Source organism: Tupaia chinensis, unplaced genomic scaffold, assembly GCF_000334495.1.
Source record: "Tupaia chinensis unplaced genomic scaffold, TupChi_1.0 Scaffold000635_1, whole genome shotgun sequence".
NCBI lineage: Eukaryota > Metazoa > Chordata > Mammalia > Scandentia > Tupaiidae > Tupaia > Tupaia belangeri.
Window position 1 is genome coordinate 504,505 of NW_006160155.1, and position 26,552 is coordinate 531,056.

Below are 26,552 nucleotides of genomic sequence, written 5' to 3' on the forward strand. Positions count from 1 at the left end.
GGTCGGGGCGGGGTTCTGGTAGTCGGAAGGCGGGGGCTGGGAGGGGATTTCTGAGTGGGAGTGAGCTGGTAGAGCGGTGGGGGGCCGGCGAGGGTGCGTTGAAGACTGGTGAGGGGAAGGTGGGAGGGGATTGAAATGTGGAAGCAGGTGCAGCGGGAGAGTAGGGGAGGATGCAATTTTGGAGATGTAGAAGGACCGAGGGGTATGTGAGGGCAGGTGAAATGATGCAGAAAGGAGAGAGTGCAGTTATTTGGGGACAGAGTAAGGATGGGCTTGGGTGTGGTGGAGGTGGCGTAGAGTTAAGAGAGTGCAGGATACGTGTTGGATTGGGTATATTGACCTGTGTAGGAGCAAGGGCAGTTGCTGTGGTGGGAAAGAGGTTATTTGGGCGTATTGGCATGTTGTAATAGGAACGTTTACTAGCTTTGGGGTCTTTGAACCATTAAAAACCATGGGAAAATGGGATGGTTATGTTTTGGAGAGTTTTTGAAAAGTTGATGGTAAGACAGCAGAGCAGACTTAAATGTGAAGGGAGGGGAGGGAGGCCTCTTAGAACTTGGAAAATATGTCTGTATTCCCTCATGGGGATAGGCGTATCTAGGGGGTGGCATAAGGTGGCAGGTGTGTGAAGAAAGTGGGCGGGGCTGGGCAGTAGGTCTGGATGAATATGATTTGATGGAGTATGCTGCGAGGGAGAATGGGGCCAAGAAAGGTGTTCATCTGGGAGACAGTTGTTTGGTAGGCTGGATTTCTAACATGAAACTTGAGCTGGAGTCTTGAAGGTGAGGCAGGAGTGATGAGCAGGGTGCCCCAGGAAGAGAGAGGCATGTGTACTACTATGGAAAAGAACATTACACATTTTTCAATTTGCTAGTACTGTAGTGTGGACTGAGTGAAGGGAGTGGTGGGAGTTGACAGGGCAAAGATAAGAGGAGGGACTAATTAGTTACATGTGGTTTCCTATGTCTCAGGATGGAGTTTAGGTTCTGCAGTTGGAAGAGGATGTTGGGATGTGATTTTAAAAATTAGATTGTGAAGTGATAGTGATAATTACTGTTGTGGGGCTGGCTAGGTTGCATGATGGTTAAGGCAGCTGGATCTTATGTGGTTGATTGCATGACCCAGAGACCAGCTTGAAAAACATACCTAGTGGACTAGCAGGTCGTGTGGTGGTTAAGGTGCTGGACTCCCATATGGCTGATTGCACTTCAAGTCCTGGACCTGGCAGCTTACTTTCTCACTCTCTCTAGCTCTGTGTTTGATGAACACACTTCCTCTTTAGCAAATTGGAAAGTAATAAAAATTAAATAAAGAATTCTTTAAACAAAAAGTAAAAAAAAAAAAAAAAAAGAGAGAGAGAGAGAAAAACACACCTGGTGGCTTGGGAAACAGCTGGGTGCTTGTGGGTGTGAGCCAGAATTCCTAGAGGAGAATGGAGGAGAAAGGATTGAGGTGTACAAAAGGATTACAGATGTGTAAAATTAACCACTATATTTCGGTGGAGTGGGTGGGGTAACAGGAAGTTCAAGGTCAAGGGTATATGAAGACCTTTAAATATGGATAGGAGGTAGAAGAAGCAAATGGGAAATAGTTATGTTGGTATAGTGTTCGTTTCATGGTATCCCAAAAAAGTTTTTTTTTTTAAAGTACATTCAGCCTGTCATATTTACATATCCTAGGTTTTCTGGAATAGACCTAACATAAAATATCTTTTTCCTATTTATAAATTATTTATGTCTGTATCAGTTGAGTAGGGGCAGTATGTTATGTTTTTAGGAAGGAAAGAATGTCACATGTGTAGAAAGGATAAGAGGGGGTCAACAGGTGGTTAAGGCACTGGATTCCCACATGGCCAACTGCGGTTTGAGTCTCGGACCTGGCGGCTTGAGAATCATACTGGGCACATGTGTGTGCCCAAAATCCCTGGAGGAGAAGGGATTGTTGCATGGCTGTATCCTCTGGGGAGTGATTTCTCACTTTCTCTGTCTCTGGTGAGGGTACTCGCCCTATGGCAAAACCTAAAAAAATATAAATAAAAAACGGATAAGAATTTGGGTCCAGATGGTGGTGCACTGGTAAAATGCAACTGTTTTACGAGGCTGACAGGTGTGGAAAGGTTCCAGGTTCATGTTCCGAGCCTTTCCTGTCTGTACTGGGCACGTGCTCACCCATGGTCAGGGTGGCTAAAGCTGGGGGTGGATCACACATGAAAATCCTGTTGGGGGGACCAGCAGATGGAGTAGTGGTTACGTTCTGGACTCCCACATGGCTGACTGCAATTTGACCTGGTGGCTTGAAACTTGTACCAGGCACATGTACGTGTGTGCCCAAGATCCTAAGTTAGAATGGAGGAGAAATTATGTGGTATGGCCATTCCCCCTGGGAATGATTTCTCACTTTGTGTCTCTCTGTCTCTTCAGTGAGGGCATGTGCCCTGTAGCAAAAACCTCTCAAAAAAAAAAAAAAAAAATCCCACCCTGTTGGGAGTGCTCATGTCTCTCTATCTCTCCCTCTGTCTATCTTGCTCATGAAAGAAATAATAAACATAATAAAGGATAAGATTCTTATCTGGTAATTTTTACTAAGGGCTAAAGGTTGAGGAAGTAATGGTTTAAAAAATAAGATAGAGACGGGAGGTTTTAACATTAAAGGAGCATTTGTAGTAGATGACTGCCTGGTTCGTGTTGATGCCACGGTCAGCAGAAGTTTTGCCTACAAGCTGTACCTAGGCCTGTGCGTAGAACGGATGTGTCTCTGCTGTTAGACCATGTTTATTTCACACACTGCTATGAAGATAAGGTGGAAGCTGTCAGATGTCAGGTATAATGTAAATGAAAGATAAGTAAGGTGAATATTGGAAGGTGTTTGAGGAAGTTTTTAAGTAATTTTAATGTGTTTCAGAACCTTTCTTAAACCAATTAGAAAAAGACCTAACTAAACACTTGGCTTTCAGTCTCTTAGAAAATTCTCTACAATGCACCTTTGGTGTTTTCATGTGTGCATACATGCCTACATTTGTGTCAAAAGAAAAGAAAATTGTTTTATGAAGGTAGGGATGTATGGGGTGTAGTGATCAGTCTTTGCTTGCGGAATGGTAAATGATCCATGGGTGGGAGAAGTGACAGGGAGATATATTTCTTCCTATCATGCCTTAATTTGCATTTCCAAAGCACTTTTAAGCACTTTTTTTTTTTTTTCTGTAGGCATGTGAGCTGGCCAGAGAGATGAAGAGGAAGAGAGAGAAAGTTAGAAAGCATCCCCCAGGGAGGGGATGACCATGCCACAATAACTTCTCCATTCTTGTATCATAATTTTGGGCACGCACACACGTGTCTAGCATGTTTTTCAAAGTGCTGGATCTGGGACTTGAATGTGTAGTTGACCGCCTGATATCCAGACATCTCAGCTACCATGCCACCAGCTGGCTCTTTTAATCACCTTTTTTTTTTTTCCTTCAGAGGTTTTTGCCTTTGGGTGCATGTGTGAGAGAGAGAGAGCATATGAGAGAGAGACAGAAACAGACAGTCAGAGGGAAAGTGAGAAATCACTTCCTGGGAGCATGACTATGCCACAATCTCTTCTCATCCATTCTCCTCCTGGGATCTTGGGCATGCACATGCCCTATGTGATTTTCAAGCCACTGGGTCTGGGACTCAAGCCATAGTCGGCTATGTGTGAGTCCATCTACTCAACTACCATGCCGTATGCTGGCTCCCTTCAATCACCTTTTTAATTTTAATTAAAAATATAATTATTCAATTTTTACTTATTTATGTATTTATTTAAATTGACCAGAGAGAGATAGAGAGAGAGGGAAGGTGAGAAAGCAAGCCGCCAGGTCTGGGACTTGAACCAGAGTTGGCCATGTGGGAATCCAGCACCTTAACCACTATGCCACATGCCAGCTCCAAGTTTTAACTATTTTTTTAATGAGAGAGCACATGTTCATATGAATTTGTGCCCAAGAGAAAGAACTTAGATATCCTTTTTTAAAAAAAAAATTAATATATTATTTAATTTCTTATTCTTATTTTTAAGTTTGTTGTAAGGCACATGTACTCACCAAAGAGAGATGAGAGAGAGAGAAAGAGAGAAAGAAAGTGAGAAAGCAAGCCTCCAGGTCTAGGACTTGAAGCATGATCAGCTATGTGGGAGTCCAGTGCCATGACCACCATGCCACCTGCTAGCCCTGAACTTTTTTTTTTTTTTTTTTTAAGAGGTTTTTGCTATAGGGGGCATGCGCTTGCCAGCCAGACAGACACAAGAAATCACCCCCCGGGGGGATAGCCACACCACAATCCCTTCTCCTCCATTCTCCTCTTGGTATCTTGGGCACGCACGCCCGCACACATGCCCAGCGTGAGTTTTAAGCCACTGGGTCTGGGACACAAACCATGGTCGACTACATGGGAATTCAGCAACATAGCCATTGTGCTAACTGCTGGTCCCGGTATTCTTGACAGGGTCCTGCTATGTTATTTTCCATTTTGCTCTGTTCTCCCAAATAGCTAGGTCTACAACTAGGCGTGGGCACTTGGCCTGTTTGGGTTGGGCGTGAACTGTACTTGGGGCTCATATGGCCTTAGCCGTCCCACAGTGGTATCCTTCCTCTTGTGCCGTGTCTGCTGCGCCTTAAGTGCCTTTTTTTCTTTTTTTTTTTTTGAGAGTTTTTTTTGCTACAGGGCGCGTGCACTCGCCAGACAGACAGAGACATAGAGACAGAAAGCGAGAAATTACCCCCCAGGGGGGATGGTCACGCCGCAATCCCTTCTCCTCCATTCTCCTCTCAGGATCCTGGGAACGCACGCACACGCGCCCGGCGTGAGTTTTAAGCCACCGGGTCTGGGATGAGAACCGTGGTCGACTACGTGGGAGTCCAGCGACATAGCCATTACGCTAACTGCTGGTTCCCTTAAGTGCCTTTTTATAAGACTTTCACAATCTTTTTTTTTTTTTTTTTTTTTAAGAATTTTTTTTTTTGGAGAGTTTTTTGCTATAGGGCATGTGCGCTCGCCAGAAAGAGAGACAGAAAGACAGAAAGCGAAACCCTCCCCCCCCCAGGGGTGATGGTCATGCCACAGTCCCTTTTCCTCCATTCTGTTCTCGGGATCTTGGGCACGCACACACATGTGCCCTGCGTGAGTTCAAATCACTGGATCCGGGACTTGAACCATGGTTGACTACGTGGGAGTCCAGCAACATAGTCATTACACTAACTGCTGGTCCTGGAATTATTTATTTTTAAAATTCCATTTGTTTTTATTATTTTTTAATTTGACCAGACAGAAACAGAAGAGGGGTGGGGAGAGAAGGAAAAGTGAGAAAGCAAGCCACCAGGTCTGGGACTCGAACTGCGGTCGGCCATGTGGAAATCCAGCACCTTTATCCACCACGCCACCTGTCTTCTGGTAGCTGAGAAGGATAATGCATTACAATTTTTGTCTTATCTATCCTACTGTTGCTGGATATTTGAGTTCCAGTTTGAAGCAGTTTGTGAGAGGAGCTGCTCTGAGCATTGCCATCTATGTCATCTGGTTCTCTGAGGTGTACATCTAGGAATGGAATTGCTGGTTCATAGGCAGGGTCACTGTCTGTCCTGGTTAATACCCGTGGTCCCAGTGTAATTATGCTATCTTTTTTTTTTTTTAATCATTTTTTTTATTTAGGTTTTTGCCATTGGGCATGTGTGCTCTCCAGAGAGAGAGAGAGAGAGACAGAGAGAGGGAAAGTGAGTGACAAATCATCCCCCAGGGGGGATGGCCACACCTCAGTACCTTCTCCCCTATTCTCCTCCTAGGATTTTGGGTATACATGCGTGCCCAGTGTGATTTTTCAGGCTGCCAGGTCTGAGACTCAAACTGCTGTAGACCTTCTGGGATTCCAGTGCCTTAACCACTACACCACCTGCTGGCTCCAATTATGCTGTCTTTAATTCTCAGAAGTGTCTGGGTTTGTATGATGAGTTCTAGGGTCACCCTACTCATAGGAGTATGCTTATCTTCATCCTTACTAGGTACCAGTCAAACTGTTTCCTAGAGTGGGATACCAGGTTACACTTTAACAATATATGAAAATTCCCATTACTTCTCTTCCTCTCCTAATTTGTCATGTTAACTTCTTAACTTTTAGCTAATCTGGTAAATTTTGTACTTACCTGATTAGTATAGTCATGTTGAACAGCTTTTCATGTATTTATTAGTCACTTGACTTTCCCTTTTGCAAAGGTTTTATTTATCCTCTTCTCTGCCCAAGTTTTTTGGAATTAGACTTTGTGTCTTTTATTGCTATTTACAAGTTCTTTAATGTAAATACAAGCCCTTTGTTGTGTGTACGTGTTGCAGATCCCCCTTTCTATTCTGTGGCTTCCCTTTTCATTCTCTTTATGGTGTGTTTTAATGAACAGAGGTTCTTAATTTTAATGGAATCACATTTACTGGTCTCTTCCTTATGGTTAGTGCTTTTTCTATCCTGCTTCCATACTGTTTTCCTACCCTCTGGTCAAGAAGATACTCTTCTATGCAATGTTGTTTTTTAGAAGCTTCGTTGTCCTTCGCAGATGTGCAACTATGAGTAAAATATACTTTCCTCATTCCTAACCTCATCATCACAAATATGTTTTTGCTTCCTTCACTTTCTTTTGTTCTGTCTTAAAGTTTTACTTGTCTGCCACTATAACTAAGAGTCAGGTATTGACTTCCTGTAGCTCTTAGGAGAAAATGGTCATATAGACGGAAATTCAGCCAGCTTAGGTTTTACAGGTCTCCAGCTGACCGTATTGATCTTTTTTTTCTTTTATGAGCTAGGACTTTATTATGTTCCTGTACGAGTCTGCCACCATCTTTGCTTCTTTTATATTTGTTATCTCAATGACTCCCCTTAAAAGTTCAGTAAACAAATTTGTGTTCTCATTGTTACAAGTGAGAAAATTTGAGACTTAGATTGATTTTGTAATACCTTAGATAGTCCATAGCTTAAGTAGCTGGTTAAGTGGGAACTGGATCCCTGAACTCTCCAAATACCTCCCATCACAATACAGCTACTTGTCAAGATTTCAGAACCTAACTTTGATAATATCCCAATCCAAAGATAATAACTTTCTTACTTTTAATGTACCATGCTCTAATTTAAGTATACGAAGATGTTGAAATTGGATAAAATACCTCGCCATGTATGTTAAGAAAATAGAGTAGCCAGTGGTTCATGGATAGTTTGTAAATCCCTGAAAATGTATGCAGATGTATGTACGTACCATGTGTTCAGTTTTAAAAGATCTGTAATTTTCTCAAAACTCAAAGGGGAGTTTTCAGAGCATACTAGATATCCAGTCTGAAGACATTTGTTACAGAGTTAACACAGAATCCTGAAATAATTTGTCTTTTCTTTCTTACTTTCTTTTTTTTTTTTTGGAGAGATTTTTGTTATAAGGCGCAGAGAGAGAAAGAGAAAGAAAGTGAGAAATCAGTTACCCCTCGGGGGATGGCCACACCACAATTCCTTCTCTTCTATTCTCCGGGGTTCTTCGGCACGCATGTACATGCTCCCAGTGAGAGTTTGAAGCCACTGGGTCTGGGACTTGAACTGTGGTCGGCCATGTGGGAGTCCAGTGATGTAACTGCTATGCCATCTGCTGGCCCTAATAATCTGTCTATGAAAATAATCTTTAAAAAAATTCAGATGTCAGATTAAAAAAAAAAACAACATTGTTCTCAATCTTTGTCATTAAAAACTGACTACTGCTAATTTGTAATTAGGAAGAAATCTAGGATTGAATAGGACTTTTGAAATGCCAAAAAGAAACTGTAAATTTAGCTGATTATTTCTTAAGTGAAAGTGCTTAGTTAAAATATCATCTTTACTAATCAGTGTATCCTGACTTCAAAGGCCTGATGACATCAAATGACTTTTCATCTGGCTTCTAAAATCCTCTGTTTTACAAGGGATCAAATTTCCTGTGAGGTTCCTAACAGTGTGATTAAATTTTAGAGACTGAAACTGTTGAGCACTTAAATGCAGGGATGACTGTGCAAACCTAATTCATGGGCTTCACCAGAGATTTGGGACATGTTTCTACTAATTTATGATGATGATGTTGAAACTAATCTTTGCTAGGGATTATGGAAGCCATAATAGTTTATTGATGGTTCAGTTATTATTTGTTGAAGCAGATTTACACAATTATAGTTTAATGACATAACAAGGATATTGTCAACTAGGAGAGCATGACATGAAAAATTAAACTTCCAATTAATATAATATATATTAGTTGAAATGATAATTTTCATGGTGATTTAGCCTCTTAGAAATCCTTGGAAAACATTATTAGTTTATGAATTAAAAACACTCTATGTTAATGAGTAGTGGGAAGGAACTTAGTATTACTCTATAAAGATGAGAAATGAAATTTTCAGTTCAACTAACATTTATTGAGTGCCTACTCTGGATTTCCTGCTAAGTTAGACTCATAAATATAAGTTCAGTAAGATTAATGCTTAGCTGAAATAGAATAGTACAGGTTGCTTTTGTTTCTTTTTTCATTCACCCTTCCTGCTAACCTATTGTGGATGGATACTGTTGCCAAAATGAACCAAACATTGAATAAATTTGTGTTCACTATGTGTTACTGTGTTACCTGCTTCTTTTTGGGGGAGAGTGGTGAGAGATTTTATAGCTCTAGGGCACGCCAGACAGAGAGAGACAGAGAGACAGAAAGCGAGAAATCACCCCCCAGGGGGGATGGCCACGTCACAATCCCTTCTCCGCCATTCTCCTCTCAGGATCTTGGGCACGCATGCACACGCGCCTGGTGCGAGTTTAAGCCACCAGGTCCGGGACTTGAACTGCGGGTCAACTACGGGGGAGTCCAGCGATATAGCCATTACGCTAACTGCTGGTCCCTCCAACTTTATTTCTTGACCCTCTTCTGTACATATCTGTTCTTGACAAGCACATGGACTCAGTGTCCCTCTTGTTAGACAGCTCATTCTTAGCTTCTGTGCTTTCTTCTCTTCCCTCCATTCATTCACTGGTACATTCATTTAACACATGGGCATTGAACTCTTCTTTATGGTCAAGTTGCAGCCCTGGGAAATCTTGGAGCACATGAGAATGAATGTAGCATGCGTCCTGTTCTTAAGAATTTTACAATCTTGAGACCAGTAGTTTGGGTAATGGTGACGTCTCTGGACTCCCATGTAGTCAACCGTAGTTTGAGTACCGGACCCAGCAGCTTAAAACTCATACCGGGTACGTATGCGTGCATGCCCAAGATCCCGAGAAGAGCATGGAGGAGAAAGGATTGCAGCATGGTCATCCCCTCTGGGGGGTGATTTCTCTTTTATTTTTTCTATGTCTCTGTCTCTCTGGAGAGTGCACACGCCCTGTAGCAAAAATCTCTCTTTAAAAATAAAAGATAATTTTATAATCTAGTAAAGGAGAGGAGGGGAAGGTAGTACACAGTTAAGCATAATGCAGAGTGGGAAATGATGTCAAAATAGTAAATGTAGGAAAATAAAAGGAAATAGTAAAGTGAAAACCTTTATGTTAGATTAGGAAATATAGTGCTAATGAGAAGATGTCATTTGTACTGGGCATGAAGGATTTAAATTTGGGCAGGGCAGCTGGGCGGTTTTTCAAGTTCTGCATTATTTTTCAAGGTTCAGTTTATTTAGCATCTACCCAAGGGTGGTTCTATGCGTCCGCGTTCTGTGTGGTTTCAACAAGGTGTAGTCTGTTGTTTTCAGAACGAGAGGAGCTCTCTCTGAAGTGAATCTTATGGGAGCTACTCTCTCTATACCAAATATATAAAAAGTTAAACTGGAGCTACTTGGTTGCAGGGGGCGATGCCGGCCTTACTGTTTAACCCACAAGGGGCACCTTCGGGTGCTTCTTGAACTGCTTCCTCACAAGAGGTCCCAAGAACCCAGTTTGAAAACCATTAGAGAACAAGAAAGGCTGTGGGTTTTGGCACCTGAGTTAAAATCTCTCTCTCTCTCTCTTTTTTTTTACTTAAAAAAAATCTTTTATTGGGAACATTTGAGGTTTACAAACTGTTGAGATAAATATAGCTACATAAAGATTAACATAACATTTTTTTCATGTGAGGTAAAAGGAGCTAAATTCTGTTTCACAAAAACTTACCTATTTCTTAATCTATTTTTTCATTTTTGTATCAATTACATGGTTTTTCTCTGTTCGTCTCCCTCCCTATTATCCACCCCCTATTATCCAACACCCTATCCTGTCTCTAGTATCTACAGTTGCCCTCCCTGCTATGATACCTTCCAATCTTTCTGTTTCTTTTCTTTCATAAGTAAAAAATCAATTTTTTGTTCCAATAGATCTTTTTGGGTCAGCCTCTGGCCTAGTGGTTAAGGCAGCTGGATCCCACACAGCGGACCCTGCAACTTGTAAAACATGCCCAGAGAGAAAAATGGAGAGAAGACTGCAGTGACATGAATTACAGTCTCTTACCACTTAGTGTCTCTGAGATCTCTGCAAAGCCAAGCCTCAGTTTTCTTTTGTAGAATGCTACTTTACAAGGGTTTTTAATGTTTACTGATAACATATGAAGTACTTGGGCCTCAGTATTTAGTAGATGTCATGGGACCAGCAGATGGTGTAATCATTATATCATTGAATTCCCATGTAGTTTGAGTCTTGGACCTGGTGGCTTAAAACTCACCCTGGGGCCAGCAGGTGGCATGGTGGTTAAGGATGCTGGATTCCCACATGGCCAACTGTGGTTCGGGTCCTGGACCTGGTGGCTTGCTTTCTCGCTTTCCCTTTGTCTCTCTCTGTCCTTTGCTGGTCAAATTATAAATAAATAAATACATAATAAAATAATTCTTTAATTTAAACAAACAAACAAACAAACAAAAAAAACAACTCATGCTTGGTGTGTGTGTGGGTGTGCCCAAAATCCTAAGAGGAGAATGGAAGAGAAGGGATTGTGGTGTGGCCACTCCCCTCAGAGGGTGATTTCTAGCTTTCCATCTATCTGTCTCTCCGGCAAGCGCACCCTATAGCAAAAACCTCTCAAAAATAAATAAATAAATAAAAACCCTCATGCTGAGGGACTGGTAGGTGGTGTGATGGTTAAGGGTGCTAGACTCCCACATGGCTGACCGGGGTTTGAGTCCCGGACCTGGTGGCTTGCTTTCTCGCCTTCTCTCTTTCTCTCTCTCATTCTGTCTCTCTCTAGTCAAATTAAAATAAATGAATAGCGGGACCAGCAGGTGGCGTGGTGATCAAGGCACTGGACATTTCCACATGACTGACCATGGTTTGAGTCCCGGACCTGGTGGCTTGCTTTCTCACTTTCCCTCTCTCTTTCTCTCTCTGTCTTTCTCTGGTCAAATTAAAAAAATAAATGAAATAGTAAATAAAATTAAATATTTAAAAAATCTTATAAAAAATAAATGGATAGATAAAATTGAATTTTAAAAACAAACAAACTCATGCCAGGCATGTGTACGTGTGTGCCCAAAATCCTGAGAGGAGAATGGAGGAGAAGGTATTGGTGTGTACCCATCATCCCTGGAGGGTGACTTCTTGCTTTTTGTCTCTTTGTCTCACCAGTGAATGCACATGCCCTACAGCAAACATCTCTCTTAAAGAAATAAAACAAAACAAAATAGAAAATGATTGGTGTTATTGTATTTATTGCTTTTTTTTTGTATACAGAGAGAGTTTTTATTATAGGACATGTGTGCTCGCCAGAGAGACAGAAAGAGACAGAGAGACATAAAGCAAGAAATCCCCCCCTGCCAGGGAATGTCCATGCTGCAGTCCCTTCTCCACTCTCCTCTTGGGATTTTGGGCATGCACACACATGCACCTGGTGTGTTTTAAGCCACCGGTCCAAGACTTGAACTGTGATGGATTACATGGGAGCCCAGCAGCATAACCATTACACCATCTGATGGCCCTGTACTTTTTAATTTGTTTAAAAAATAAATAATTTATTTGGGAAGGCAGGTGGTGTGGCGGTTAGAGGTGCTGGACTTCCACATGGCCAACTACGGTTCGAGTCCTGGACCTGGTGACTTGCTTTTTCTCTCTGTCTGTCTCTCCTTGGTCAAGTTCAAAAATAATGATAATGATAAAATTAAATAAAATAATTCTTTAACAAAGTAAAAATAAATAATTTATTGAGGTGAAACACGTAATGTAAAATGAACCATTTTGCAACAAATAATTTAGTGGCATTTACAACGTTCACAGTGTTGTATGACCACCACCTCTATCAAGTTCCACCATATTTCTATCAATCCAAATTAAAACCCCTTGGGACCAGCAGTTAGTGTAATGGCTATGTCGCTGGACTCCCACGTAGTCGACTGTGAGTTGCATCCTGGACCCGGTGGCTTAAACTAACGCCGGGCGCGTGTGTGTGCGTCGCCAAGATCCCGAGAGGAGAATGGAGGGGAAGGGATTGCGGCGTGGCCATCCCCCCTGGGGGGTGATTTCTCACTTTCTGTCTGTCTCTGTCTGTCTGGTGCGCGCACGCGCCCTATAGCAAAAACCTCTCCCTAAAAAAGAAGAACAACAACAAAAAACCTTACCTTCCCCCTCCCAAAGGCCCAATCAGACTGTATTTGTTTATGGACTTATCCATTGTGGAATTATTTCATACAGGCAGAATTATATGATACTGACCTTTTGTATCTGGCTTTTATTGTTTGTTTGTTTTTCCTAGTTCTTTTGCTATAGGGCATGTTTGCTTACCCAAGAGAGACAGAGAGAAAGGAAAAGTGAGTAATCACCCTTGGGGGTGGGGTGGGGGGCAGAAGCTAACCCACAATCCTTTCTCCACTCTTCACTTGGGATTTTGGGTATGTATATACACGAGCCTTCTGGGTCTAGGACTTGAACCATGAAGTCAGTTATGTGGGAGCCAGTGCCTTAACCGCCATGCCACCTGCTAGCTCTGTATCTGGCTTCTTTTATTTTTTTAATGTTTTTATTATTATTATTTTAATTTCTTTTATACATTCAATCACGTTACTTAGCTTGCAAAGTGTATCTGGTTTCTTTTACAACACAATGATTTCAAGATACATCCATGCTGTAGTAGTATGTATCTGTATTTCATTCCTTTTTATGACTGAATAATGTTTCTGTGTATGGCTACACCACATTTTGTTTAACTCTTCATCCATTAATGGACATTTGGTCTGTTTCCACCTTTTGGCTATTGTGAATAGTGCTATTATGAACATGTAGGTATATGTGCTTATTCGAGTATCAGTTTTCAATTCTTTGGGGTTTCTTCTTGTTTAACTTTTTGAGGAGCTACCAAAACTAACAATGCTTTGTTATTTCTTAATTGCATCTTACATGATGTGTTTCTAGTTTTGCTTTGTATTCCCCATAGCGCCTGCCACAGAGCTGCATGTAGGGACCATTATCATGCTAAACATTGGTTGGTTGTTCTTTGATTAGTATTTATAGTATTACCTCACAATTCACATGCTTTGGGCCCCAAGCATCAATTTTAGGGAAAATAGATGTATCCAGGACTTGAAACTTAACAAGTATCACCATAGGGGTGATGTTTGATGTCAGAAAGCAGATATTTAACTGAGGATGCTATTTTGAGTGACTGCTAATAGGCTGTGTTGGGTGGTGGTAGAGGAAAAAAGAGTCAAGGTCCCTTCCCCGATGCAGTTTATGTTCTGTTTTCGGAAGATACTGTTAAGATTTGTGGATGCCTACTCAGTTACACAATGGGCTTTGAAAAAATCGAGGAGCTTATAAAAGTAAGAGCTAAAAATAACTGTTAGTAAGTAAAACGCAGGATGACAAAAGAGTAAACTCTGTTATTAATCTTTGTTTTTTCCTACTGCTGTTTTTGTCTCATCCATAATCTCATATGTCTTGAGTGTTATGACATTGCTTTTGAAACAGCACAGCTTTAATAAAAGCTTAGAGGCCTCACATAATACTTACAGCTCAGAATATTTGACTCTTATGCTGACACGAATATTTCTGAATAGTGTTGATGTTTATATAATACCAGCAAAGCTAAAAGCTCAGTGTTGGACTAAACATTTCTCTAGCTCTGTTTAGATAGTTGGTAATGAAGGATATAAATAATGTTATAAGACTGTATTATACAACCATATAATTTACTGATATTTTGTAGTTAATAAAATGATTCAAATCCTTAGAACAATAGAATTTGATGTAGCATGAATCTTCTGAATTTAGAATGATTTATTACCTTTGCGATAGGCTTATATAGTCCAACTTTCAAATTTTTATAGAAAAAATATGAAAGAATAATGATTTTAGTATTTTAGCTTGTGATCTAATTTCCTACCTACATATGAAACAAATCCAGAGAAGTGGTGTAGGTAATTCTCAATCAGGAGAAAAATGTCATTTCTTTTTTGCTTTTGAATGAATTATGCATTTTTTTTTTCTTCTGAGGGAAAAAAAAATCTTTCTACTTAGATACTGCTTAGGCTAAAATGAAATTGGTTTTCAATATCTTCTCTTAGCTTAGAACAATTTATAGTGGGGCCAGTGGGATGTTGGAAACAAATCAGGCTAAGATTTAAAAAATTTGCAGTGGATAGTATACAAAGTGGATAATATACAAGTGTTTAGTTGAGAATTGGCTATAGATAAGAGACTTCTGATTTTTTTCCTCTCCTAGCTCTATGTGTGTGTGTGTGTGTGTTTAACTGAGATTCTGCGTGTACCAAAGAGCTGCTGAGTTACATCTGCTTCTGCCTAATTAACTCTGTTGGTTGGTGTCAGATGAGAGCTAATTTTGAGATTAAATTGAGGAGTGGGGTGTGTATTGGTGGCTGGGGGGAGGGGAGAAGGAAAACCTAAGGTTGCCTGGTTGTTTTGTTTGAGATCAAAATGTAGTTATTCACAGTTGTTTTAAATTCATATTTTTAATCTTTCAAGTAAAAATGAGCACTAATGTCTTAAAATGTGACCTGTGTCAATACCTATTACTACTGTGGAAACTGATATATTTTTATGTTAGATGAAGTTACTGGTCATACATTGTCAGTTCATTCAGTACATAGGAGCCAGATGGTCTTTAGGACAGATAGCAAATTCTGCCTGGGAAAGTTGAAACAACTTTTTGACTCTCCTCTCAGATCCAGATAAAATGTTATATCTGCCTGACATTTTGAGTAATAGTGGGGTTTTTCTCATCATTGGAAGTAATCCCAATGATGGGGAAGAATTCCAAGTCTTTTTTTTTTTTAAGAATTATTTAATTTTATTTCTTCTTCTTATTTTTTAATTTGACCAGAGAGAGACAGAGAGAGAGGGAAAGTGAGAATGCAAGCTACCAGGACTCAAACCATGGTTGGCCATGTAGGAATCCTGTGTTTTAACCATCACACCACCTGCCAGCCCCCCAAGTGTTTCTTAGGAGTTTGTCACAAACCTGATTTTTAAAATTTGGAGAATAGGTCTCACCTTAAAGAAGTATGAAATGTAGGTACTTTCCTTGGAGTTTTATTTCCTGTCCCAAATTCCATGTTCATAAATACCCTTTAGTGGTCTGAAAGAGTTAATTTATCACCACTGTAGTATCCGAATAAACTTTTTAAATAATTATTTTATTTAACTTTATTTAATTTATTTGACCAGAGAAGGACAGAATGAGAGAGAGAGAGAGGAAGAGAGAGAGGGAAAGTGAGAAAGCAAACTGCTAGGTCTGGGACTTGAACAATGGTAGGCCTTGTGGGAGTCCAGCACCCCTAACCACCATGCCACCTGCTGGTCCCACTAATAAACGTATTGCAGCTATTAGTGCTGAGTACTTGTGGAGAGCCATAGATGGTTGCTGAATTTCAAAATTGTCCTTATGCCCAAATGAATATTTATTTTCTTTCTTTTGGCAGATTTTCCTGACGACCTGGACAATCTCGATTTTTGTCATGGATTATTAAAACATTTGGAGTTCCAATTCTGGTACTTTCCTTTATTTTATTACATTTTTAAGATATAGAATATCAGTGTTTCTGAAATGTATTGGTAATGGATACGAATGATTGTTTTGACTGTGGGTAAAGAGTGGTAAAAGGTTGTCAAGAAGATATATTTTGAGTATTTATTAGTTGTGCAGTGCATTTTGTTTTAATGTATGTTCATTTGCTTGTGTAACCAAAATGTCTAAAAGCAACTTTGCAATACTAGACACTTTCCTGTGACCTGTTCTCTTGCTTCCTGCAGTTGTATTTTGTGCAATCAAATTAAATTAGTTGTGATTCATTCTGAATAAATGATGAAAGATGAAATAATTACTTGGATACAATGAAATGTCTTCTAATGAAATTTTGCCCCAAACCATTTTACTTTGGAAAGATCAGTTTCCTGTTCTAAACTTACTGACACAAAATGATTCCTGTGTTCTGCACTGAAAGTGGTTGCACTATGAAAGCCAGTGATTTCATTCCTAAACACACTGTGTTCCAAGTCTAACATTTTTGTCGATGATTTATATAATGACACAAAAGGGAGTGTTTATAAGATTTGCAGATGACAGAATCAAGATTCAAAACAATCTTTAGCAGTTGGAAGATAGACTTTAACCAACAAGATGACATTGAACTGTAATAAACGTTAAATCCCAGTATTTCAATTTGTACAAGGAAAGGGATAGAAAGACTAAGCTTGACAGCATTTTTGAAAATAGAGCTGAGGTTTTTATTTGGACTGCATGTGTAGCATGACTAGTGATCATGGCTGTTAAGGAAGGGCCTGTAATCTTGGGTTGCATTTATAGTTAGATAATGCCCTGACTGACAGATTTTAAGATGTGCACTAGCCAAACTAGAGATCAATGAAGAGAAGGTGATGCTTGGAAACCATGTAATATAAGAAAGGGGTAAGGAACTGGAATATGAGTGATCTAAGGTGGGGATAGAGATAGAGGGCAGTTTGGTTGTCAGTTGTTTTTCTTTTTCTTTCTTTCTTTTTTTTTTTTTTTTGAGAGGTTTTTGCTATAGGGTGTGTGCGTTTGCCAGAGAGAGAGAGGCAGAGAGAGACAGAGAGACAGAAAGAGAGAAATTACCCCTGAGGGGGTATGGCCATGCCACAATCCCTTCTCCTCCATTCTCCTCTCGGGATCTTAGGCATGCATGCACATGCGCCTGGCGTGAGTTTAAGCCACTGGGTCCAGGACTCGAACCGTGGTCAACTACATGGGAGTCCAGCAACATAGCCATTACACTAACTGCTGGTCCCGTCAGTGGTTTTTCAAAAAGCACTTGTTTTGAAATAGTTGCAGACTGTCATAGTAAAGAAATAATAAACATGTTTTGGGATTGTTTCAAGGGAACTAAGACTAATGAATAGAAATTATGAGGCAGATTTTGTCCCTGTGAGCAAGAAAGATATTACAGCTAGAGCTGTCTGATAGTGGAATGAACTGCCTCAGAAAGTGGCAATTTCTCAATTAGAGGAAGTCTTTTAAGTAAAGACTCAGTGGCCCATCTGTTGGATATTGGATAACTGGAGGTTAGAGTGGATGACCTCTAAGGTCCTTTCTCCCAGTTTCTGAATCTGAGAGGAATACAACTGCAGTAAACTTGCAGTTTACTGATTGCAAAGAGGACAATGCTGTTTAAGCTGCCTCTTTCAAGCTGACTGAATAAGTATAGTTCAATGGCCAAATTGTTTTTTACCCACACTCCAGGATTTTTGAGATCAAATGTTATATACTTCAGTACCTCTAGCTCAAGTTTTTGAGGAAAGATATTTTCCCCTTTTAGGTATTTTCCATATAAAGAAACCAGATATAAGTTTAATTTTGCATTTTATAAGACATTTTCCAAAGTGTGAAGAAGTTACATTTGATGGAAGTGATGATAGCTACTGTGTATTAAGTGTTGGATACTGTTTTCATTTAATCCTGCTTTTTTTTAGAGAGAGATTTTTGCTATTGGGCCTGCATGCTTGACAGAGACAGAGAGATAGAGAAAGAGAAAGTGAGAAATCACCCCACCCCCGGGGCGGGGTTGGCCACATGGCAATCCCTTCTCCTCTCGAGATTTTGGGCACATACACACATGTGCCTGGCATGAGTTTCAAGCTGCTGGATCCAGGACTTGAACCGCGAGCCATGTGAATCCAGCACCTTAACTACTACACCACTTGCTGGCTCCTCTCTTAATCCTTTTAATAATCCTGTAAGGGACATGATAGCATTGGCTACAGGTAAAGCTTGTCACTTAACCCAGGGTTTCTCCACCAGACATTGTTAGAGCTGGGATTTTGACCCACATTAGGCTCTGCACAGGAAGAATTAGCTCGTGCAGGCATTTGTAGCTCAGTTAAGAGTGGTGCTGGATGGTTAGAGGCATTAGACTCCTACGTGGCTGACTGTGGTTTGAGATCTGGACTTGGTGGCTTGCTTTCTCATTCTCTCTCCCTCTCTGGTCAAATTAAAATAAATAAATAAATAAAGTTAAATAAAATAATTCTTCAAAACAAGAATGATGCTGTAGGTTGCTTGCTAGCAGATGGCATAACGAGTATGTCGCTGAACTCCATTGTGGCTGACCGTCATTCTAGTCCCAGGCCCTGTGGCTTCAAAGTCATACCAGATTCGGTGCGTGTATGCCCAAGATCCTAAGAGGATAACAGAGGAGAAGGGATTGTGCTGTGGCCATCCCCCCAGGGAGTAAATTTTCACTTTCTGTTTCTGGCGACTACATGTGCCCTATACCAAAAATCTCTCAAAAAAAAAAAAAAAAGTAAAAAGATTAATGCTGGATTTGGATTTTAGAATAATGGCATTTAAGTCTTAAATCAGCTGTTGAGTGTTCCCTTGGGTAGATTTCATTTTCTCTGAGCCTTGGTTCTCACAGAAGTGTCCTGTAGGTAAGTGACAAGTTACATGTGAGCATACTCAATAAATTTTAAATGATAAAAAGTGTTAAGATGTGGATATTACTATTGGAGAGAAAGATTAGAGCACAGGCTTGGTTCAGTTCCCAGGGCAAGGCTGCTTTTTCCTGGCACTCTTTGCAGATGTAATACTCAATATCGGATTGGAGATGTACGGTGGGTTGTGTATATACCAGAAGTCTCAGAGAGCCATCCCATTGTCTGCTTGGAATCAGATTTGTAGGAATCTACCTTGTATTGAGCTGTTTAATGAGTTAACTGGGTATTAAGGTAACTAGAATGCTATATTGTTTAAAGGTGAAGGGTTATTTTACTATTTCAGTTTCCCACCTGTGGATTAGAGGACAACATAGACCCTTTGCAAAGAAATAGGAGGATTCTATAGAAGTGGCTAGATGGGACATTTTCTTATGTGTGAGACTTAGGAAATACAATACCTAGATGAAGCAGAGGAATTAAGATGATGATGATGATGATTATTTAAAGATTACTTGAAGTAAGTTTAATATAATTTCATCAGATTTTTTGTCATAAACTTACTCTTTTATGTTGATTTTATGTTTGTGTTAGAAATGTGCCTTATGAACAATTTAATACAATTTAATTAATTCCAATAAGGATGCCCCATTAAATATATAACTTAGATGTGATCTCTTTAATGTCCTATAAATGACTTCATACTGGTAACAAGTAAAAATATCCAAAAAAAGAAAAAAAAAACTCTTCTCAAACTAAGACCTAGTTTTTGGTTGGAAAACACAGTCACTGTGGATGTGTTCACCTGCCTATAATTACTTCTGTAGTCATTTTCTATTTGAAAACATAATACTTTGAGCTGGCAGATGGCATGGTGGTTAAGGGTACTGGACTCCCACATGGCTCACTGTGGTTCGAGCCCCAGACCTGGTGGCTTTCTTTTGCATTTTCCTTCTCTCTCTCACTCTATCCCTTTATTTATTATTCAAATAAATAAATAAAGTTAAAATAAAATAATTATTAACTTATTTTTATAAGTTCTATTATTAAGAGTCTTTCTCCCCTTTTTATTCTTTAAGGTCTTGATTCCCTGGCTAAAGATGTTCTTCACTTGAAAGCGATCTTTTCTATTGGTAAAAAAGACAACTATCAACATTGTCTATTTGTCCTCTTTTGAATCTCTTTAAGGATGAATGTTTGTAGATGTTGCTTAATATGGTTTGGAATACTCTGCCCATTTGTCAAATTGTAAATGACGTTCAACTGTGCAAGTTCTGTTAAAAATAAGGAGAATCTCTATGGGTAACTTTTGTGTTGAAGAAGTCATTTGTCAACCATGGTAAAACTTGCAAACCCACTTTATACAGAGTGGATTCTTGAAGCTATACAGAAAATAAAAAAGCAAAAGCAAAGGCCTTCTGAAGAGAGAATCTGCCATGCGGTCAGCACTTCCCATGGGTTGGATAAGAAGACAGTCTCTGAACAGCTGGAACTCAGTGTTCAGGATGGCTCAGTTCTCAAAGTCACCAACAAAGGCCTTGCCTCATATAAGGACCCAGACAACCCTGGGCGTTTTTCATCAGTTAAACCAGGCACTTTTCCTAAATCAACCAAGGGATCTAGAGGATCATGTAATGATCTCCGCAATGTAGACTGGAATAAACTTTTAAGGAGAGCAATTGAAGGACTTGAGGAGCCAAATGGCTCCTCCCTGAAGAACATAGAGAAGTATCTCAGAAGTCAAAATGATCTCACAAGCACCACCAACAACCCAGCCTTTCAGCAGCGGCTGAGACTGGGGGCCAAACGTGCCGTGAACAATGGGAGGTTACTGAAGGACGGACCACAATACAGGGTCAATTATGGGAGCCTAGATGGCAAAGGGGTGCCCCAGTACCCCAGTGCTTTCCCATCCTCGCTTCCACCTGTCAGCCTTCTGCCCCATGAGAAAGACCAGGTAAGTGAAGAAGGAATGTTGATACATTCTAAATGTCCATTTAACTTCTATAATTTCAGTTGCTTATTGTGGAGAAAAGTTCTCAGTAACATTTGAAAAATAAAATGTTTTGCCTTAGAGCAGGCTTTTATTTTTTAAGATGTATAGGTTGTTTTATAATATATTGAGGACTTTGTCATTAGTTGGCTAAGGACTTAATTTAACTATCACGTGATTTGTTTTTTAAACTCTATTAGCTAATTTGTGAGTGCTTGAAGGGACCAGGAGAGATGACTTTAATCCGCCTTCCTCAAGACAGAATTCAATGTATTTCAGAATCTAAGAAAGGCCATTGTATATTTTTCTATGTATTGATATTACTTTCAGAGAAGAAAATTTATAGATTTCTATTTTAATATTAATAATCTTTGCATTCCGAGATTTAAAAAATAGGCAACCTAAATACCTGCAGTTTCAATTTAAAGTAATTCACTCTTGTTTGGTTCTGATTGGTATAGGTGAATGTTTATTTTGTCTTATGCAGTATCTTTTCTTATGATCTTTGATTTCTCTGGGCCTTACATTATTTCTATGGTATTTATTAATATATGGCAGAATTCACCTTATGTCACTGCTGTACTTTTAAGTTTTCAATTGAGTAAGATTTTCCTTTGTTTTGTTTCAAAACTACCGAAATTATCTTCCAAACTGAAACCACTGTAGAGCAACAGTGGGTTATTTATAATTTAGGCTTTCAGTTTTTGGGCTTGTTGTCTGTTTTATAGGTGAGTGTACATATTAATAACTGTTAACTTTAACTCTTATAAATCATTACTATTATTGATAGAAAGTTATATCTGTTAAGAAAAGGTAGTTATATGTGCTAATTACATTTGTAGGAATGACTGGAACACGTGTTAGGAGAAGTTGTGCCCCCGATGGCTTGTTTTTCCTTTTTGGATACCATGAGCCCTTGAAATGGACCCTATAGTGGAAAAGCTCAGCTCTAGAAACTGGGTAGGACTAGTGGTTTGTCTTTCCACAGACTGATCTAAACTGTAGCATATATTTCTTAAGTGTAATTTTATTTTAGTCTTTTGCTCAGCATTCATTCATTCATTGGTGGTTGTTATTCATGTAACTAACCCCTAATTCACTGTGAGTAAATGCAGGCATAAAGAAAGAAGTAGGGGATAGCCCATGGCGTAGTGGCAAAGGCAGCTGGATCCCATGTGGCTGACTGCTCATGGTTCAAGTCCTTGACCTAGAGTCTTGAGAAACATGCTGGGCATGTGTATGTGCATGCCTCAAATCTCTACAGGAGAAATGGAGGAGAAGGGATTACAGTGTGATCATGCTCCATGGGAGGGCGGGAACTTTCTCACTTTCCTTCTCTCTGTCACTCTGTCTTTTTTTGGTGAGCACATGTGCCTACCCTCTGGAAAAACTGGAAGATAGAAGTAAGGGGCCAGTCCTAAAGACTAGTGATTAAGGGAGCCAGATCTCACATGGCCAACCATGGTTTGAATCCTGGCCCTGGTGATTTGAATCTTGGTCCTGGTGCTTGAAAATCACAATGGGGGGAACCAGCAGTTAGCATAATGGCTATGTCGCTGGACTCCCACTTAGTCGACCGCGGTTCGCGTCCCGGACCCGGTGGCTTAGAACTCACGCCAGGTGCGTGTGCGTGCGTGCCCAAGATCCCGAGAGGAGAGTGGAAGAGAAGGGATTGCAGCGTGACCATCCCCCCTGGGGGGTGATTTCTCGCTTTCTGTCTCCATGTCTCTCTCTGTCTGTCTGGTGAGTGCACATGCCCTATAGTGAAAAAAACCTCTCCAAAAAAAAAAAATCACAATGGGAATGTATGCATACATGCCCCACATCATGACGTAATAGATGGAGAAGGGATTGAGGTATGACCATATCCCATTGTGGAGTGCATTCTCCCTCTTTTTTTCTGTGTCTCTCTGTCTCTCTCCGGTGAGCACATGTGTCCTTGAGAAATTTATTTTTTATTTTTTAAAGAATTATTTTATTTGACTGTATTTATTTATTTATTTTAATTTGACCAGAGAGGGACAGATTGAGAGCGAGAGAGAGAGAGACAGTGAGAAAGCAAGCCGCCAGGTCCAGGACTCGAACTGCAGTTGGCCATATGGGAATCCAGCACCCTTAACTACTACGCTACCTGCTGGCCCCTTTTTTTAAGACAGATTTTTGCTATAGGGCACATGCTCTTGCTGGAGAGACAGACAAAAAGCTAGAAATCACTCTGCAGGGGGAATGACCATGCCATAATCCTTTCTCCTCCATTCTGGTTTTGGGATTTTGGGTACACACGCACACACGCCTGGCCTGAGTTTTAAGTTACCCGGTCCAGGACTCAAATCATGGTCAGCTATGTGGGAGTCTAGTGATGTAACCATTACATCATTTACTGGTCTTGAGAAATTGTTCAAAAAAAAAAAAAAAAAAAAAAAAAGAAGTGATTGTACCTCTGAAATTTTGTCTTAATAACATTTGTCTAAAAGAAAATATGGAAAGTGGGACCAGTGGGACCAGCAGACAGTTTAATCCTTACGTTGCTGGAATCCCACATGGCCGACCTTAATTCGAGCTCTAGACCCAGCAGCTTGAAACTCAGGCTGGGTGCGTGTGTGTGCATGCCCGGTATCACCAGAGGAAAATGGAGGAGAAGGGGTTGTGGCGTGGCCATCCCCTTAAGGGTTGATTTCTTGCTTTCTGTCTTTCTTGTCTCTCAGCTACGCATACTTTATAGCAAAAAAACTTTCTAAAACTAAACCAAGTCAAACCAAAAAAAAAAAGAAGAAAGTAACTCAAATCCTAATTCCTGTGTCTGACATTGCCACATTAGGTACCTGAGAAAATTCTTTAAGGGACTATAAGAACCATTTTTTGATGGATTTGAGTATCTTTGTTTTTAAAATTGTTTACACTCCCTGGGGTATATTAAGGTTTTATAATTATCAGGTACCTGACTAATTTAGGCAGCCTTCGGCAAATTAATAGTATGTTTCAATACTTTTGTGGTCCAGGGAATAATTTTACTCATGATAGAGGAGTCACTACAAATTTTCCACAGTTCCTTTCTTTCCCTTCTCTTTAACCTTGCCCATCATTTCTTGCTAACCTTATCATATTTTTTTACAGGCAGCATCTGTATGGAAGTATTTTTAGTCCAAAAGAAAATTCATCTCTGAAAGTATCTGGAGAACAGAGTGATTTGTTGCTTAGCGTGCAGGTTTTATTGCTCTTTTTTTATGATGCTGATCTTTCAGTTGTCCAGCTAGCATCATTGTATAACAAGGAAAACTGAGAAGATGTGTTTTAAATTTTTACTTGATGAAATGTGGAAATTAGTTGTACTGAATAATTATAATCTAGCTCTTAAAAAAGAACAAATAAAAATAAATAAAAATTGGTTCAAACTAATTTTCGCCATGTTTGTATTGTATATTACAGTAGCATTTTTGAAAAATGAAAGAAAACAGTATATTGCCATTCATTTTACTTTTTTAGAATTATTTATTTTATTTTATTTATCATTGTTATTACATTTTTTTTTTTTTTAGGAGTTTTTGCTATAGGTCACATGCGCTCACCAGAAAGACAGAGACAGAGAAAGCAAGAAATCCTCCCTGGGGGGATGGCCACACCACAAGCCCTTCTCTTCTATTCTACTCTTGGGATCTAGAGCACTCACACACATGCGCCTGGTGTAAGTGTAAGCCACTGGGTCTGGTGGTTGAACTGTGATCAACTACATGGGAGTCCAGCAACATAGTCATTGCGTCAACTGCTGGTCCCATTACTTTTTAATTTGTTATAGGGTATATGTGCTCTCCAGAGAGGGTCAGAAAGCGAGAGAGAGAAAGGGAGAAAGCAAGCCACCAGGTCCAGGTCCAGGAATCGAACTGCATTTAGCCATGTGAGAGTCTAGTGCCTTAACCACCATACCACCTTCCAGCCCCTTGCTTTTTATTTTTTAAAATCATTTAATTTTATTTATTATTATTTTTGGTTTGCTATGGGGCATATATTCTCACTAGGAGGGCTGGGAGAGGAGGGGAGAGAGAGAGAGACACGGGTAGATGGGGGTGGGGGAGTGAGATAGCAAGCTGCCAGGTCCGAGACTGGAACCCTAGTCTGCCATGTGGGAGCCCAGCATCTTAACCACCACACCACCTGCTGGGCTCATATATTGCCCTTTGAGATTAAAATTGGTAAATAGTTAAAACTATATAAACTAAGTAAATGTAACAGAAAATTTTAACTTAGGATTCACTAATGAGCTTGGTTGGATAGGTAGCCTATGAATCCGCCGAACTCTAATGTAAATGTGTGTATCTGTATGTATTTTTAGGGCTAGGATCTGGAATTTATCAGATTCTCTAAGGGATCGAAAATGTCACATAGCCAATGTGAACTTTTTTTGTACTGTAGGAAATAGTTTCAGTTTCTTATACCAGAACCATAATATGCTAATTGTTGGCCTTTGATGTTTACTCTTACACTGGCTGCTTAACTTGGATCCAGCAGATTGATTGCACTATGGTTTTGTGTATACAGGATTTTAATATATCTGAAACAGATTATCATCTTCTTGATGTGCTAGAAATTGTAGAGTTTGCTTTGTGGGAGGAAGTTTATGCTATAAATGAAAACTGTTTCAAGATGGAGTGGTCTCAATTATAACTTAGTCAATTAATGTCTTTCAAAGAGGCTGTTATTTTGGTTACTTTATTGAGCTGTTGCTTTTCATTGTAAAAAAAGAAAATGAAAATAGTAAAAAATATTATTAGGATATTGCCAGCGTTAAATAACTGGCATTACTCCATATGCTTTACACTTTTTTATCTCCTTGATTTATCACAATAACTGAGGGAGCTATGTTATTATACTTGTTATTATTACTTTTTTAATTTGCCAGAGGTTACATTGACTCACCACAGAAGAGAGAAGAGCACCTCCTGGTGGGATGTGGTTACGCCACAATCCTTTCTCCTGCATTTTTCCAGCTTGTTGAGATTTTAGGCATGCTTGGCATAGTTTTCAAGCCACTGTCTCCAGGACTTGAACCACATGGTCAGTCAGTGGTATTTGGTTCCTTTAACCACTAGGCCATGAGGTCAGCCCTTATACAGATTAAAAAAAAGGGGGGGTCAAAGGTCATTTGGTGGTTGTGGTAGTTATGGCCGCTGGATCCCACATGGCTGACTTCATTGTTTGTATCCCAGACCTGGTGTCTTGAGAAACATGCTGGGTGCATGTACTTGTGTGTCCCAAATTCCAAGAGAATATATTGTGCATAGCCTTCCCCCCAGGGGGCTATTTCTCATTTTCTCTCTTTCTCCCTGGCAAGCTCAGGTGCCCTATAGCCAAACTAAAAAACCAAAATCAAAACCAAAAAAAACCCAAAAAAACAAAAAAACCAAAAAAACCCTGAGGCTCAAAACCTAAAGTGCTTTGGCCAAGGTCACTTGTAGAGCTGATAAATGATGAAGCCGATTTGATCCAGACAAGCCAAAGCTTTTTACTAATGGGGCTTATACTGGTCAACAGTGGTGGCTTCTGATTAACAGTGAAAGTTTCTCTTCCAGTTTCTCATGTGATTAGAAGCTGTTTTCTCCCAAAAAATACATTTCCAGCATTTTAAATTTGGTAGCAGCAATGAGCTTATTACAATTTTTAAAGCAGATACTATTTTTAATATTAGCAATATGGGAATGCA

At 39.8% G+C, this 26,552-nt stretch overlaps 1 protein-coding gene across 1 annotated transcript in view; it reads left to right on the forward strand.

Annotated features, from left to right (window-relative positions):
• KAT6B (lysine acetyltransferase 6B) overlaps positions 1-26,552 on the forward strand; it is a 246,977-nt gene that overhangs the window by 1,368 nt on the left and 219,057 nt on the right. Inside the window, 2 exon segments of the mRNA XM_006159544.3 lie at positions 15,879-15,948; positions 19,944-20,821. Of these exon segments, the coding sequence (XP_006159606.1) occupies positions 20,201-20,821 (621 nt within the window). The 5' untranslated portion in view covers positions 15,879-15,948; positions 19,944-20,200.